This window comes from Netta rufina (genome assembly GCF_964035555.1).
Source record: "Netta rufina genome assembly, chromosome: 10".
NCBI lineage: Eukaryota > Metazoa > Chordata > Aves > Anseriformes > Anatidae > Netta > Netta rufina.
The window spans coordinates 20,886,341-20,905,001 of NC_140133.1; the positions used below are offsets into that span (position 1 = coordinate 20,886,341).

At 39.8% G+C, this 18,661-nt stretch overlaps 1 protein-coding gene across 1 annotated transcript in view; it reads left to right on the forward strand.

The window, feature by feature from the left end:
- LOC311212830 (contactin-4) overlaps nucleotides 1-18,661 on the forward strand; it is a gene marked incomplete at both ends in the record, with an annotated part of 145,795 nt that overhangs the window by 45,306 nt on the left and 81,828 nt on the right. The window contains one exon of the mRNA XM_084292463.1: nucleotides 6,453-6,548. Coding sequence (XP_084148589.1) covers nucleotides 6,453-6,548 — 96 coding nt within the window. The remainder of the gene's footprint in view (nucleotides 1-6,452; nucleotides 6,549-18,661) is intronic.

The window sequence follows — 18,661 nt, forward strand, 5'->3', positions numbered from 1 at the left end:
ATCTAGTACCTGAGGGAACAGTATGGAGCTGTGACAGGGGAGGGTCAGACTGGATGTTAGGGAAAGCTTCTTCCCCCAAAGGGTGGTCAGGCACTGGGACAGGTTCCCCAGGGCAGTGCTCACAGCACTGAGCCTGCTGGAGTTCAAGGAGTGTTTGCACAATGCTCTCAGACATAGGGTCTGATTTTTGGGTGGTCCTGTGTGGAGCCAGGAGTTGGATGATCCTGGTGGCTCCCTTCCAACTCAAGACATTCTATAATTCTGTTCTATGATCTAGTAATGCAACCAAAAATATTCAAGTTCATGTTAAAGGATGGGTGTTAGCGTGTACATGCTAATAGCGTATCACACTCATGTATAGTCTTCTTGTTACATGTCAAGTTTATGTACAAATGTCAGCTAATTAGGTGTTTTTAAGACAAATACTCATCGTTAGCAGAGTGCAAACTTTGACACTGAGAATTTACGTGACTTTCCCAAGGTCATGCAATTGCTAGTATAGAGTCAGCGGCACAAATCAATGTATTTTTCACAGATTAAATACATGTCCCTTTATACTCGTGTGTGTCCATGAAATCTGATTGAGAAGTGACACTGTGGAGATAAAGTTTAAATGGTATCCTCACTCACTCCTTGAATGAGGTCTGATTAAGTGTTAAGTACGCTAACCTGTGTGTGTTTCTGCTAGACTACCCTCAGAATGGTCTCCTTTATGCACTGAAAACATTGCTAATCTCTTCCTCATATAGTACTGAAGTTACTGGAGCTTTTACAATATTTTCTATTTTCATTGGAGTCATTGGTTTAGTATTGTGCACTGCAAATAGGCTTTGGCAGTACATTGACCTCCAGAATGAGAAGTACTACTATTTCCTTCCTCAGTAATTTCTCTTGATCAATTTGGCAATCACCTAATAAATAGAGAGAATGCCCAAACTAAATAGGGAAAAAACAACATGCAAGGGAATTATTTTATATATCTAATATCAGATCTACAAATATCTGATCTTAATTATTTTGAATCACACATCATAATAAAATTTGAGAGTTTTTAATTGTTATTTCTCTTTTTCAGTCCTAAATAATTACACATTAGGAAACAAGATTGTGCCTAGTTCTTGTACCTCAAAGGACACAGAAATTTATATGCAGGCAAATTTATGTAGATTTTATGTACCTACTAAAGTTGTATTTTTTCATTGTTTACGTTTTAATGATTGTATCACGGTTTTATTGTCTAAAGTAACTTTTAATTATTTTTTCCTTTCATTTAAAGATAACCACTTAGTAGAAATGTGCAGGCCTGCAGTTTTATTGTATCTGTATGAGTGTATGAAGAGAGAGGCATCATTGGCAATCAGTATTTTGCTGCCATTTGATGTGGTTTCAATGATGAGTTTATGAACAAAACACAGTGAATTGCACTTTTTGCTCACTCAAATGACCTAGGATTTTTCAGGCAGATGCCTGCTGTGTTGATTAGTCAGGGTAGGTTTTCATCCTTATTGCATCTGCCATACTGTGCAATTTTCTTTTCCATTCTATGAATAAAAGGAGTATTTCTTAATGGTTGTATACTGTCTAGTGCCTCCAATATGGATCACTGAATGTACACATTTTCACCAAAAGTGCATGCAGGGATCCTGGCTCCAACAATATATCTTTCTGCCCATGTGAGCAGTCCTTGATTCTGGTCATGTATTGTTTGTTTAATGTGTAAATATTTTTATTGAAATTAAGGCTCCTTTCTGTCTTGATCTACGCAGTGAAAGATCACTGTAATTGAAGCAATTCCCACCCTAAAAAATTTAATTAAATTTCAAAGATGCCTGCGTGCTAAAACTTAATGAACTTATCTCTTCCAGGCATTGTTTTGCTTCATCTTATTCTCTCCCTTCTGTTTACTGATGCTCAGTGCATTATATCTAACATTTAACTGTAAAGTCTGAAAATGAACATGTCTTTTATTTCTGTTATGAGGTATTTAGTACCCTGTGGGGAGCTTGAAATAATTAATCGTAGTGTGATTATTTTCAGATTTCTTGCGTACTGTTTTGCCAAGTCCCAGGAGCCCACCTCCAGGCCTCCCAGGTCTGTCAGTGGGCATCAAGCCACCAGACCATCACCCTGGCTTCCAGACCTCCTCCTCCTCACCAGCGTTTCATGCACCAGACATCTAGAAGGATGTAGTGCCCTGTAACATAGCTCCTATTTATCACTGCCATATTTCCACCAGTTTATCCCTAACTGAACCTGGCTGCGTAAGTGTGATAGAAGTTACTGTTTGTACATGCTCTAGAAAGGTGATCTTGATCTGCAGACCTCAAGGGTGCTGAACCCTCTGTTTTCTGTTGTAATTTATGCCAGCAGCTGATCATCATCACTCACAATAAGCCTTACAGAACTTCTGTTTCCATGACTTCAGCTTCCTAACCATTAGTTTTTGTTACATCCTCCTCCACTAGCAAACACTTGAAGAGATAGCATTGTCTCTTCATGACAGTACTTATGCAGGTAAACCAGAAATGTCTTGCTTCCTTTTGATAAAGTAGAGTGACCTGTTCAAGGCTTTCACTGCCTCCCTCCCAAATCTGAAATTGTCTTTTCTCCTATCGTTGTCTATATGCTCAGCAGCTTTTCAAGATCTTGAATTGTTTTGTTTTCAAAATACAGGGCAAAAATATTTGTATCAGGGGACAGTGACTGCATTGACAATGTACACAGGGGAAACAGATGAACAATAAGGTGTAGAAGACTGTAACACGGTGTAGGTAGCATGGGGAGCAGAATAAGGACAGGTATGGGTAGTGACCAGCCCTGCTGCAGCATGTGCTGAACAGCCCCATTGCCCCGGGGGTTCATTGGCCCCAGCACAGCGGGCAGGTCCAGTGAAAGGGCACCTGCAAACCTCAGCCAGATTTCCCAAGTCTCCTCATTCTGCTCAGGTGTGCTTTTTGATAGAAAGAGAGTTGATATCGAGAGAAACATGGAAGTATGATAGTCCCACTTCAAGCATTCCTCCAAACTAGTAAGTGTGCCAAGAAGTCAGGCAGCTTGCTGGCTTGTAAGTCTTCTGGGCTTTTTCAGTGTGTTTGTATGTTGTTAGTTTTTTTAACGACATATAAGAACAAAAATCGTCACATGTAATCCTATCCCAAAGCTAGGATCTTTGGGTTTAGGGGCAAGGCAAACTAGAATGTGAGTGAGGCTCATCAGGGAGACACAAGCAACTAAAGCATTTACATTGTAGTTCAGAGTCATTCTCTAGCTGCAAGGGTATTTTTTTTCCTGCTTTACTGTCCCATTGATTTTTAATGTCAGAAGTACACAGAATAATTTCTTGCTGCTCTCCAGGCAGGGCACTAGACAACTGTGTTTCCTTTGGAAGACGATAACAGAAATAGGAAAAAGTGTTAGAGTGTTACTCCTGCAAGAAAGCTTCCTGTGGGGAGGTATCCAGCAAGTGTGTTTAACTTTTGACTACCAACCAGTTTTACCTCCATGTATGGGGAATTCAACTGTGCAAAATTTCAGCGCAATATTTTGCACCCATTTGAGCAGAAGCTTGTAGGAAATGTTTTTGTCCATTTTGCACAGCATGTGAAAGCAGAAGAACCTCTTGAATCAGCACATCACTGATCTGTACACTTTGCAACCATTCAACAATACTGACACGATTCCTAACTTCTCAGCAAAGATCGCATAGCAAGTTGATGTTTAAATGAAGTTTCTTACTAATAGATTTTTTTAAACATAATTATACTATTATTAATTCATGTTACTATTTAGGTATTGCACAAATAAATTTAAAATGTGGATTTCAGAAGGCGTCAGAATAATCAGTCCAATCAGTTTGATGAGACATTAGCCTTTCTTATAATTACCTTAATCTTGCTAGTTTATTCAGAGACAGATTTTTAGCACATGCATGAGGCTTTTTGGAATTGACAATTGACTTTAAAAACTCAATAGTTTGCACCGGGAATGGTAATGATGAATGCTCTGCTTTGTTTGCTGCCTCTAATTGATTTTGACCATTCTTCCATCATTTCCTAGTTGTTCATCCACACAGAGACTTCTGTTCCTAGTAGCCGCTCTTTTCTTGTCATAAATATATGGCTGTTTTGTCAACAAATGGGTTATTTGTTCCTTGCAGAAAAAGTTTGAGGACTAGATTTGCATTTAGACTACTGAGTCATGCACTTTCTCTCCACGTTATTATAATTGGGAGTTGCTGGGTCACCAAGCAGGTGCTGTTTCTTATGATTGGTAATGAAAGACCTCTCCCACTCCCTCCCCCATGATTAACTGAAGCGTTCCCTAGAGCACTGTACAAGTAGGCTTAACCATGCATTCCCTAGAGCACTGTACAAGTAGGCTTAACCATGCAGGCTGAGTGGATGCAGTTTTTTTCCTTCTTACCTTCCAAAGCAGACCTGCATATGGCTCTTTTAAAATTTGTGCATGGAAACTGAATCCAGTGCAGTCTCTAAAATGGTGTGTGTACGCATATATGCGTGTATATGCAGAGGGCATAATGGATTAGTTACTGCTGCAAAGACAGAGGAAAACAGTTACAGCTAAATACCGATATGAAGAATCTTCCATATTATATATTATTTAACTAATAAATTCTTCTGTGATTGTCTGCTTTATTCTCTCCCTTATCTATATGCTGTATCATAAATTGCTTTACATGACCTTGAATCTTCACGAGGATCTTCTGCTTATATATTGCTCTGCCTAGACAAGAGTCTGAGCAAACAGCTCACACTTGTGAACTTGCTGCTAAATTGATATCCAGATTACATTTGGACCAATTCTAAACTCATCTAGTTTTGAACCTTTTGTGTGAACCCATTTTGCCCAAGGAGTTTGATTATACAACAGAGCTGGCAGCTGATGCAGGCAGCACCATGACCTTGATTTGGTCAGCATTGCTTCTGTCCATGGATTGAAGCAGAATTTTGGACTGGTTCTGTTTTCATGAGTAGTTCTCTGCAGTGCAGCATCTTTTTAAAATCTCCCTCAAACCACAATATTTAGCCTCTGAAATGCAAATGAAAAAGCTGAAATTATAATGAGATCCCTGGAATGATGAAACGTAGAGCATGAGGGCATGACAGACCTGTGCTGGAAATCTCATGATGACTACTAGCACAAGAAAATTTCTACTTGTTGATTCCATTGTAGCTCTCTTTTTGCCTGGATTTTGTCCTGAATTTGACTTCAGCAGGACATGTCCATGAGCAAGGTTTCTAAGTACTAGCATTAGAATAACAGCTGATCTGCATGACAGCCCAGCTCTTTCAGATTGGTTTGTATTTATGTACATGATTAATTTACCATGATGCGAATGAAGGCAGCAAGCACTGCCTGTGCACATGTGGCACACTCAGCTCCAACTCAGGCCACTCTGAGGTGGTGGCCTGCATACTAGTCAGTATGAAACAAAATTTTAATTTTTTTAAGTATGCACACCAGTGCTTAAAAAGTAATAATTAAAAAAAAAAAAAAAAAAAAATCAAGAGTGGATAAAAATCAAGGGTTAATTTTTCACACTTTTAAAATTATAATGATGTTCCTACTAATTCCTGCTGTTAAATATTTATCACCTATGTTTCCTCTAGTTCCCAACTGCACTAACAGGTTTGCAATCACCAAACCATGTCTCAGCCACACGGAAAGCAGAAAAAATGAAACCTGAAATGCAAGGGACTGTTAAAGATAAAAGGCTATGAAAGTATTCAGTGTGTTACTGCTCCCACAGCAGCCAATGATGCTGATCAATAAGTGGTGCCGCTGCTCAGCTCGCAGAGCATCACCTCATCATTTAATAGCAAGTTTCTTGAATTCAGTGAGCAAGGCAAGAGAGGGAGCTGCATTTTTGCAGTACATGGCCCCTGAAGGAGAGCAAAGGGAGAGAGGTGGAAGAAGGAATTGAATTTAATTAAAGCACTGCGTGGCTAACATAGTTATTAACAGGAGACTTCCTTATGGGAAAGGAAGGGTTTCTACACATGGGTTGCAAGGGCATCGGTAACAAGTCTCCTAAAGGGAAACAGAACTGGGTTATAATGTAATTGGGGGCTGTGATCGTTTAAGGCAATAGTTCTTAAATTTATAAGAAAAAACTCTAGCAGCATTATGGGTTGGTGGAGTTTTCTCTGGATGTTTCTTCTGCCCTGGGTAAGTCAAAAGCTTTTCCCCTTACCTTGAACAATACCTTGAAACTTGTGGAGATGTTTTCTGATCTTTTTGTTGCTTTTTTGTTGGTAGTTGGCTGCCACAGCAGCCTTCTGCTGCACTGTAGTCCACCCAATTCCCATGAACTTGTCATCCAAGCTGATGCTCACTTTGTTTCCCTGTCACACAGCAAAGTCCTAATGAACCTTCTGTCCTCATTAGGAAAAAAACAATTCCCTTTAAATGATTTCTTTCTCTCTTGGCAGATCTCGAAAACTTCAAGACCAGAACAAGAAGCACTGTATCCGTCCGCCAGGGCCAGGGGATGGTGCTGTTGTGTGGACCACCACCTCATTCTGGAGGTAAGGACATTTACTTCTGCTTTGAGGTTTCAGTGGCAATTTGCAATGTTTTCATTCTCAGGCTATGTTTCAGAAAGTTTAAAGAACAGCTCTGTGTTGGTGCCAGTCTGAATGGTTTGTTCTGAGTGGTCATGCTAAGCAAACACTGAGGGAGATCTCCCATTGGGTATGAGGGCAGAGAAAGCTTATGCAAACTAGAGCAGTATGTTATAGGGAGAAGGCATGGCCAAGATCTTGTGGAACGTGGAACTTTCAGAAGCCTTTTTGTATTTGACCTCTGTGTGTGTATCTTCTGAAAAAAAAAAGGTTGAAGGTTGTTGTTAGAGTTACTTTTGTACATAATCTTTTCATTATCATTTTAATTTTTCAGACACTTGTCACTGTTTTTGCCTTGTGGGTACTCAGCTTGTTAGTGATTGTCCAAGTCTAATAGTGATTTATTTCTGTATGGCAGTACATATTTTTCCTACTGTTTTTACGAGAGGAAAAGGCAAGGCAGAGTGGTAAGGGAGTGGAGGAAATACCGTGCTAATAAATTACATAGGGATCCTGCAGGCATTGCAGTATTCACTGTTGATGCTCATGCCACCACCTGTTTTTCTGGAAATCATAATCTGAAGCACCAGACAGAATGATGGGCAACCCCACTACCAAAAGTCTCTGAAGATATGCCACTCTGTGCACTATCATTTTTGTCTGATGACATATTTAAATCCATTGGAATTATAATAGATTGGTACTAACTGTAGCTCAAGGCTCATTGAATGTCTGAAAATACAGACTCTGTGCAGAGAAGTATTCAACCTGTCTTCTCTTGATAGTCGCTGGTATCTCTTAACACCAGAAAAAAAAAAAAAAAAAAAAAAGGAAAAAAAAAAAAAGACATGTTTGTGACTTTTATGGAGAAACTGAAAAGCTGTAGTAGCAGACAGGCAAAAAGAAATCTGCAATGTTAGAATGGTCTTACTGATGTGTCCTCTGTAGACCATACTGTAGTTGTGTTTAAAAAATAAATAAAAAAATAAAAGATTCCCTCTTAAAATCTTACTAAATTGTCTTTTTTGCACCTGTCACTTCTTATACTCACTTTTTAGAACAGGGGAAATGGCATATATGTCTTAATGTATAATGTAGCAATTATTTCAGTGCAGTTTGATCTATACAGGTTTAAATACCGGTACCATATTTAACACAACAATTCTTTCAACTGAGCAAAAACTTGTTTTAAATGTGGCAATCCTGTCTTGTGGCAAGTCCATGTCTTGCACTGTTATACCCAAAACAAAGCCTTAGAGAAGCAGTCAGCCCATTGTGTCTCCCTTTCTTGTGGCTGCCATCAGGCCTGGGGGCGAGGCGTGCGGAACCGTGCAGCCTGCAGCTCAACAACCAGCCCCAGCACCAAGCTGGTCTATCAGAAGGCATTTCAGTATATCATCAGCAAGTGGTCATCTTCTGCAGCTCTGCGTCCCTTTTAAAGAAATTTGCAATCATGCTTTGAAATCTGTCTGTCCTCTTCCTTGCTTGTCAGCCGGACAAGAATTGCCTTGCGAGCCGTTTGCCATTAGGCTGCTTTTTGTGCTCAAATGCAACAAGACAAGCGCTTACAGAGCTCCCCAGCCACTCTGACCAGCTGGCAAAGGCCTTGTCAGGGCAGCCAGAGTGCCACCGTCATACAGCAGAATGAGGAAAGGGCCTAGGTCTGCAGGCGTCGTGACCCATTAGGCCTGCTACCACTTACACATCAAGAGCTGGAATTGTAAACATTCTCAGGGGAACCTGACCCAAAAGCTCTTTGGAATGAGGATAAAGCCCATTCAGCAGAGCAAACAAATGTTTTGCAGTACTAAATGTGTTGGTCTTTGCGTTGTGTGGTACTTTTATATAAGGCATGTTTCAGGTGCCAGCCACTAGTCTCTGCAATGGGAAACCTCACTATTTCATACCATAGGGAAGGAGCTGTATGGCAAACATACCTACCTACTTCATTTATTCAGTGAGGGCCTCCTTCACTTTTGGCTTCAGATGTTATTTCTCCTATTAGTTCAGGAGATTATCATGAGAGCTTCAATATCTCACATTTCTGATATTCATTACTTGAAGGTGATTCTTACACCTGTAATGCCAAACCCACAAAATTACTCGTTATTGCATCACATAATTTTTATGAGAGTGGCTCCTGTATTTATTAGGTATACCCCAGAATTACATGCCCTCTGCTCTGTGTGAATGGAGCTTGCCACCTTCCCCCCCTGAAATGGGTCTCACTGCAGCACCTCATTAGGAAGCTGCCAAAGCTAGATAAAAAACACTGAAGATGGGTTGTGGACCAGCCATAAACGCATTTGGAGTCTGTGATGCTATGGGAGATGTCATTCAGGAGGAAGAGTTGATCCAAGTGTATTCACTGATGATGCACACTCTCCAGAAAGGCCCCAAAGTTATTTCAGATTTCTGCAGGAAGGAAAGAGCACCTTGCAGTGACAAAGAGGTGAGTGCATTTCTGGAGTCCAGACAGGCAGAAAATTGAAGGGTAATTATTTCCTGTTGTCATTTGGATGGGAGATGTCTTCCTACTTGGCCACATTTTAGTGCCTGCTTTATTCCAGCTAGAAAATTATCTTGTTTGTATCAAGCCAGATCCACAATTAGTCTAAATTGATACTATTGCAATTTTGTACCCAAGCTGGGCTGGGTACTCCCCTGGTGGTTTACTGGTTTGCATAGAAAGTATTTCATGGAAAGTCAAAGTAGTTCCAGGTAATTGAGACTGAGACCTTTGTTCTGCAGGAATTAATCTTCTCTGTGAAAATAATTTCATTTTCTCTTCCTTCCTCCTACTCCTTCCTCGCAAGTTGAGAAATAAGGATGAGTTTTAAAAGTCACAACTGCAAAGTTAATGCTTTTCAATCATGTGCATCGCATTTCTGTCAGCCAACTGTATGTCTCCCAGTGTAATAGAAACTATTTGGTCTCTAGCAGTTATTGCACAATTACCACAGCTATCTCCTATTCCAGCTCTGGGCAGATGGAGCTTCGTAAGAGAATATCAGATATCACTGGAAACTAACTGTATGTTGGAAAATGACGGTGTTTCATTGGCAGCTTCCATCCCAAGGGTCCAAGGCAGTGTTTGCAAAGCTGTAGAGAGCAGTTCCTCCCCATGCCCTGCTATGCCACCTCTGGGATATAATGTTGCAACTGTTTAACATGGTAGTGCAACAGCAGAAAACAGTCAGGCTAGAAGTGAGAAGTAATACATCTAGTTCAAAGTGTGAGTGGCATTAAGATGGAGGAAATGCAATTACTTATTTTGGAATTTGATTAGGACAGAAAAGCTGACTTATCATCCTTGCAAAAGTGCCTGGAGACATTAATGACCAACTCTGAAACAGAGGACTGCCTGGGGAAAAATTCTACATTATGGCTTTTTTTTTTTTTTTTTTTTTGATTTTGGTTTCTGTTCTGCATTGAAAATGACATTATATATATATATATATATAACTGGAGAGTAGCTGTTGCTTTGATGATGAGGGTATTCACTAGAATGAGAGAAGCCTGGGGAAAAACAAACAACAAAACAATAAACTGGCTGATTCCTGAGTACAGAGTTCAGGATATCCTTCAGGGTGCCAGAGGTGCAGTTCTTCCCTGATGGTAAAAATCTCCCATGTCTGAGGGGGGGAATCAGTTCCAGCTTTTCCTCAGCTTTGAATTGACTCAAGTGGCAAGGCTTAGAGCCCCCATTATCTGCAGAAATTTGATAAAGGAAATTTACATATATTAGAAGAGAATCTTTACCTGTCCACTGCTGTGTCATTGGTCATCTTGGTCTTTAAGATCCAGGATTGTACTAAAATTAAAATGTCTGTCTGCATCCAGACCTTTATCCTTTCATCTGTAATTCACTCTGATACTTTGCTACTTGGAATTACCCATTTTTAAAGAGCTGGCAGTTAAAAGTGAAGTTATATTGGCCTACATACACTGGCTGTTGAGAGGTTTTTTCTTCTTAATGATGCCAAATAAAAAGCTTCCTATTACTCATATGTTACCAGGATTTTATCCTGAAAACAAGTCCAAATGATTAACAAGTATTTTCAGCATCATAAAGTGGACCACATACAGCTTGCACAGAACAATTTCGGTATCTCCATGCGTGCCCTAATTTTTTATTTTACCATGAATTGGAGATTGACCATATGAATTCAGGCTTCTTCCTTGAAACAAAATGTGTTTCTTGCGGTACATTTTCAACAGGGAGTCACTATTTTCTCAGGTCAGTGCATCCTGGTGTTATATTTTGTTAAGAAGTATAATGATGTGATTGCATCCTATGATGAAGTGCTTGCTGAATGCTGGAAATCTGGAAAATAAATGCTCATCCGGAGCTCAGGAAGTCACTGGGCTGAAAACCAGAATAAATGCAAATCAAACATTTGCTTCTGTCATATTTTCTGCTCTCATAGCAGTCAGTGCCTGAGCCCTTGAAGCCTGTCCTGCTGTATTTATACTGCCTTCCTGCTAGAAATTTTAAATTCTTTTTTTTTTTTTCTCCTTTCCTACTTGTTCACTACTCTAAAACAGCATAAGTAGTAGTGGAAAAAGCCTACCTGAGTTGTTAACATTTTTCTGAAATAATTATCCTGAGCATGTAGGGTTTTCCCTCATTATTTCCACTGCTTTTTAATTAAAAGCCTAATGATGTTCATGTGTCAACCAGTCTACCTATGAAGCTCTATGGAAAAAATAACGTAAGAGTAAATGCAGTTATGGGAACATGGTACAAGTTGCACGTGTAACAGCTCAATGAGCAGTGGTAGAAAGTGGGCACATTGTAGACAAGAAAAGCCAGTTGAAAGTCTCGACTAGACCGCGTATACCTGGTGGTGCTTCTTACATACTTAAATCACACGGTAATAGTTTTGGAAACATGAAGAATCAAAAAGTTTTCATGACTGTTTTGATGAGGCTAGTTATGGTACCTCAGCATTTCTTAGGATGAGCCCTATAATTTGGGTACCGTAAAAACAACGCTATATTGCTTTACATTTTTGAAACACTCCTAGATCAATACCATCTGCTGTCTCTCCTCGGAAAAGCTGTATGAATAATTGATGTGGGGGCATAGCTAGCCAAAATGAAAACAAAAATACAAAAAATAACTTGGATTTGTCCGAAGTGTTTCATTCCATTTTGTATTTTTAAGCCTTTTTATTACATTTAGATATATTTAGAGACAACGAAGCATTTTGAAATGTAAAATAGTCTGTTTAATTTAAAGCTGTTGGTGAAAACATTCTTTTTTTTTTTTTTCCAGTATTGTTAATAAAATTTGGCAAGATAAATTTAATTAGAAAAAAAAGAACGCCCCCTGATAAAAATGAAATAAAATAAAATGAAGCAAGCCCTCCCTTGAATATCTCAGGGCTTTAATCACAAATGAATTCCATACGGGATATGCCCACAAAGTGCCTGGAGGTCTTTGCCCTTTTAACTTTATCTCCAAATTTTAAAAGAGCAAACCATTTTTTATGGCAAATAGTTGTTTTTATTCAAGCTTGTGGGAACTGAGTTATTTAGCTGCCACTTTTATAAGATTTATTTGCTGTTCAGGGCAGACTTAGTTAATATTTTAACAACTACAGTTTGCAGCTACCTTCTAACATCCCTGGTATTTCATTGCGAGTCTAGAGATTAGAAAAATACAGTCATAGAAAGGTGTGAAAGTTTCACTTGACAGTTGGTAGCACACCCATAAACAAGCAGAAAAACAAATCTGTAAATCCATCCCTAAAATCCTTCCCCTTCCTGTCTTTGGGAAGATAAATGAATTTGTCTTTGGGGTTTTTCTTCACTATTTTTTCCCTTCCCCAGATTTTCTCTTATTCATCTTTATGAAAGATCTATATACACAATGTTCTCGTGACATTTGCCTTCCTGCCCTTGTGGGAAAATCCTATAGAATAAAAGATTTCCAAGTGTTGTGAGAAGTGATGAGTGTATGTGGAGAACTGATGAAAATGATCTCTGAATTACTCAATTATTTAAATTGTGTTTCCTTTACATTCCCTGGAGGCTTGTCATGTTCTGAGGTCTGTCTTTCCATAGCCCGTACCACTGCTCTTCACATCTATAACACATTTATTCTCATTCTTCTTAATTTATCTCAGTAATCTGTGGAAAAAAATAAATTATCTGATAATTTTTTAGATTGGGAAGTGCTTAAATATTTAAATGAAAACTTTTCGGCATTTCTGAAGGATGCACCTCCTCCAGCCCACATGCTTATGGCCATTGAAGAAGTTCCTGGTGGTCCAGGACCTTGAACCTTCCCAACACCAGTCCTGACCCACAGTCCCCTGACATGGAGGTGCTTCTGTTCTTAGCTGCAGCAATGGGTGACTTTCCTGAGCATTAGGAAACAGCACCTCTGAGCAAACAGTGACCCAGTTCAGCAGTTTTTATATCATTTTGATCTACTAATGCATAAAACCGTCTACATTTTACCAATTAAAAGTGTGCTAGCATTTGCACATCTGTATCTCATCATTCATTTCTATGGAAAAGCCCTAGCCAGAATTGCCCAATTTTGGAGGTATTTACATTGTTATTACACACACAAAACACTAAAGAAAAACAAGTTTTCTGCCCCTCTTTGCTGCACCCATGTCCTAGATACACTTGAAAAAGTCCATCTTCTCAAAGAGGAGGGAATTTATTAAAGTTTGTTTCAAATTTCTCTTTCCCAACTTATGCTATTATTGCTGTTGGAAATATACCCATGTAGTCTGTGTCTGTGAGCTGAAATGTTGACAGAGAATTATTTTCACATCTTTTCACATAATGGATGTGTTCAGGTTTTTCCCATTCTCTCCTGCCTTTTTTTCCCCCAATATCTGAGAGAACTTTTAGTTCTGTTGCACAGCTTAATCAAGTAGAACTAACTAAATTTTAGCATTTGACAGAAGAGATGGCAATTCTGATTTCATCTCAATCTCAGCCTTTCATGCTGTATGGTAGGTAGTGAAGTGTAGACACCAGACATGTTTTTCAGAAAGCACTTTACTGATTACAGCGGTGCTATGACCACTTCTGTGCTCTGCAGAAAAATGATTAATGCCTGGTTTCTCATCTGGTCAGTTTTTCTCTCCTTTTATTTATATATATTTTAAAAGTGATGATGGGCACTTCATGGGCTGGAAACAGTGAAAATGTTTTGGCTGTGAGGATGGCTGATAGCCTGTGTTGTGCTACGTGATGAATGGTTTGAGGAATTTGTCTCGTAAATAATCTATTGCACAAATCAGATCTGGGCTTCTCACTTGTACAGCCCCAACTGCAGAGTGCAAGGGGAACAAAAAAAAAAAAAAAAAAAAAAAAGAACTTTGAAAAACTGCTCAGAGCAGTGCAGGTGGCAAAAGGCAATTGTCAGCCATTTTTATAGCATATCAGGAGCAACGTATGGGGGCTTTCACCCCCAAGCATGTTAGAAATGTTGTTATAAAATAGGAAGAAGAATTTGTAATATTCTCTGTTGCTGCCCTTAGAGTCAACATTAAGGAAACCTTATGTTAAAACTTTGGAAAGCAGGAAAGCATTTATACAGTCAGCCTTGGAAAAGGCGATAGAAAGGAAAAAAATAAATAAAAAGAACATACAGCTAAAGAGGCCAAGGACATTTCCATCTAATGCCTATCTAAAACCACTGGATTATTTCATTCTATCCAAGCAGCATTATCCTGCTCTGCCTACTGTGCAACATCTATGCCAATGCATAAATGCAAGTTGCTCTTATGCTGTGTGACCGATTCAGCGTGATTTGGGACAAGGCCCTTTAAGCACATGTTCCCATAAGTATTAAATCAGCTTCTCAGTGCCGGATCTTTCTCTTATGGCCCATTCCCATTAATGTGAATTCTTTAGAGGGATGGAAAGTTGAATCAGACAAGTGCCATTACTTTTCTGTTTTTGTTAGGATGACAATTGCCGTATTCTTACGTGGCATGTGACCTGGGGTGTTTTACATCCCCACCCTGCTTTACCACAGTAACCTAAATATTCAGCCTTTATTTTCCTGCAGTTTCGTTCAGTGCAGCATGCCCAGAGCTTTCTTAAAATGTGCTTCTTGCACAATCCATATACGCAGGACTGTCCAGTTGCCTCTTGCCAAGCAGGCTGCTGAAGTGCTGAACTACCCCACCTTTCCCTTACTGAGTCTTTAAGAGTTTCTCCTCTTTCGTTCCTATCTTAATGGCTTCTTAAGCCTTTGCTGCTCAGTCAAATTTGGTTCCAATTAGTGAGAAGTTAATTTAGAGAGGAGTTTCTCACAGACGGATAGGCAACATGGTTGTAAAAGTTCCATTTCTCTAGGAAACGAAGCAAAAAATCTGCTATGCTGTTAGCAAGTGTTGATTCATTGGTTGAACTATTTGTCAAAATGCTGCAAGGTCATCGAGTAGCCTTCATGGGTTGCTGCAAAGATTGGAGCCAAAATACAAGCAGGTAAGCCACTCCCTTGTGACTGGGGAAGGAAAGAAAAAAGAAAAAAAAAAAAAAGAATAGAAGTGTTTTGGATTAGCACTGACCAAGGGATGCTTTCAATGTGTTTGAAATCAATGTGTTTGAAAGTATCAACATGTACAAGTGATTTCCAGTGAATATGTTGTTGTGCTCTAAAATCTCCAAGTGAGTTATCTCAGGCCAAGAATGAGAAAATAACATCCCCAAAGCTGCCAATTTCTAGCACCTTGCAGTGTGCACCTCTTAGGTGAGATCCCCTGCTCACACAAAGGGGAGAAGCTCTCCTGAAAGCTGTTGCTGGCTCCCAACAGCCTGCCAGAACAACATTAACTGGGAGCATCTTTTTCTGCAGCAGCATTATGGCAAGCCAGTGAGCAGGAGCTGCAGGAAAGCAGCATGTTTTTGTGCCTGGCTCTGCGTGTTGAAGATTATAACAGTTCAGCAAGAAGAGGTTTCATTAAACTTAGAACCAGGCATATGAAATTCTCATTTAAATAAAAAGTGATTGAGAGTTGTAGCTTCCATTTAGAGTGCATCTCCCGTCATTTATTTTTTATATTATGCCACAGTCGGTGTTTAAATTATTAAAACCAAGAAGTAAAAAGCTTCTCAGGAGATAGAAATGGATTAGATTAAAATTAATCTGACATAATCCTTTCTCTAAAACTGCTGATTCAGTGTGTGTACCAGGTTTATCAACATATTTAGTGATAAGGGAGAGAGATAAATTATTTCCTAATTCGTGAGAGGGAAAAGTGCTTTTGTAACTCACTTACCACTTTTCTTTTCTGCCTGTATAACAGATTGATATTTCTGACAACACAGAGAATATACAGTGCTGTTTTAATTGATAAATTTGTGAAATTGCAAATATTTCCAATAGCATAAATGCCAAGCTCATTTTAGATTTATGCTACTGTAGGGACCCAACTTTGTGCCTCTTGCTTGTGCCTGTCTCTGCCTCATTTCAGCAGGGATAGGTTTTGTGAACAGGAGTTGCAAAATAAGTTCACAGTCGAGGAAAGAATTTGGCACAAGCATTCAGACCCAAATTTTCATCTGGCATACATTGTTTATTCACCCTTGGTGCCAGCAGAGCTGCTCTGGCCCTATGCATTTGTGATGCAATTTTAAATGAGACAGTAAATGTCCTTAGAGTCTTCCCTCATACTGTGTGGTGTCTGTTCACAGAAGTTTGTGTCCCCGTTGGGCTGTCGCAGGGTAGGCAGCGAGGTGGGATATCTGGTACTCCTACCTCATGCTGCCTTCCCACAGAACCAGAAGAGAACAGGCTCATGTCTCCAGTACAGGCCTTGGAAATATTGAAATAATAAGGAACATGACACTAATGGATTTTTTATTTATCAGTGACAGCCCATGACATCTTTAAAAAGAAATAATCTGCAAGCTAGTCATGTGGTTTATTCCCCTGTTAAACTGCGGCTGCTGCTAAATGAAGATTGAAGCGGTATTGAAAGAGGTGCGGTAGGCAGGGGCTGCCTGAAGATGAGTGAAATCTGTCGTCTGACAGGATTCAGTCAATAGGCATTTATTGAAAGTCCTGGCATCTTGTGATCTCTATATAAAATAAATCAGGGATCTGAAGCTAGCTCCCAGGCTCTTCTGACCACGTTGCCACCATCCTTACCCTCCACACCCTACTTCACCTGGCCGCTTCAGACGGAGCTCTCAGAAGTGGCTGGGCAGCCTTCTGCTTTCAGCTCCCTTGAGATGGCCAGAAAGGAAAGCAGGCTGTTGACACAAATACAGCACTGATGTTTACCTAATTCTACAATCAAAGTTGGGTTTCTGTATCTCTGAATGCACCTACTGCTCCAGGTAAGCCAATAGTCCTGCACTCCTCCCTGTTAAGGTGTTATTTTGTTTTTGAAAAATAAACAAGGTATTTTCTCTTACCTGAAACGTATGTCTAACTGTGCAGCCATGATGTGGCTTTAAGCTGGTATATATCAAAACTCTTTCTATCAAATACATGAACAGATTTTTTTTTTCCTATGTCTTACGGGTGAGTGGCAAGGTATTATGTCTGGTGTATGCAGAGATGTCCCCTAAAGGACGTACTGCCCACCCTCGCTGCTTGGCCAGGTATTTCAGCCCCGGAGTTGATCGTAATAATAATTCACTGCAACAGGAAAAATCTCCACAACCAACTTTCTTTTTGGAAAGGTTTGATCTAATCTCTTACAGCTACAGTAAGAGGCTGATCAAAAGGTAGTGAAAGCTGGTATTAAAGGATTAGCTAGGTCACATTGAAATATGTTTTAAAACAAGCCCAGGGACCTTTTGCTTTACTGAAGCAAGTGCTCAAAAAAAAAAAAAAAAAAAAAAATGGTTTCAGGCTGACTCTCTTTGACTCTAAACAGAAAACAAACTGATGGATTAAAACTGTGAGTCATTCCTTAAGGTGATATCTGTAGCACTTTATGTAGGATAAGCTTGGAAAATACAAATAATGATTGAAAAAAAATCTTGTGCAGAATTAAAAATCAATGTATCATTTATGCACATGTCCAGCTTCGTTCTCATTTGATGTTTGCCCATAAGTAATTAGCAGCTTCAGTCTGGCCCCCTTTATCTTTTGTTCTGGCCTCTCTCTCCTTTCCATTTGCTGCTGACAGTATCTACCACAGAGGTGCTTTATTGGTTCCTTTGTGTTGATACCACTCCGTGGAACATATCAAGCTATTATTCTTTCTTTACCTGAATAGCCTCATTGAAATCAGCTTAAAAACAGAGCAAGTATCATAAAGCTCTATGCATTGCGCAGTGGGAAAAGCTGTGAAATCATCTGGAGTTAAACCAGTATTGCAGGAGACTTGCGTGTGGCTCCCGGCTTCCAGAAGTACAGCGTTGTGCGATTAGTAGAGGTAAAGGTTACAGCAAATATATAGCTATTTACCCTCTCATGAGAGCTTCCTGTGTTGTTGCTCTTTTTTAAGGTTGGCTTGCTGTAGTTACACGGCACACTACATTGCATGCTCAATAAGATTTCCTTTTAATCTTTATTTCACCATAACTCAGCTGCACTTTATGCTGGCGGAGGTGGTGATCCTGCCAGGATCTGGTGATTTCCCACGAGGTTCCTTAGCAGACGTAGGCTTCCACTTCATAATTCCCTTCCTCAGGGGCCAGCGTCTCCAAGGGCCCGGCGTGGTGCTGCTAGCTGCTGCAGCTGGAGGTTGCACCTCCCTTGGGCTAGGAAGGGCTCCTCCATCCCTCAGAGCCCTCGTCCAAGATCCTGGGTCACTGCTGGTCTTGACCTAACTGCCAAACACACGTTTTAACCAGAGGTGCATGAAATTGAGTGGCATGAGACCTATTCCCAGGCAAAAGTTCTCCAGTCTCAATAAATACAGAACAAGGCTCCCCAAAGGTACCGTAAGCCCTTTTGACAAATACAGGTTGAGTTTGTTTGTGGGTTTTCTTTTCAGGCAAGACCACGCTAAGCTGTAAATTTCTGTAAGACAATTTATGAAGTTTGTCAGACAGAAAAACATATAGTTGCTTCCAAACTCTGTCAGTCCACATGCTAGATTGCTGTGGGGTTGGGAGGGTGTCAGCTGCCCGTCAGA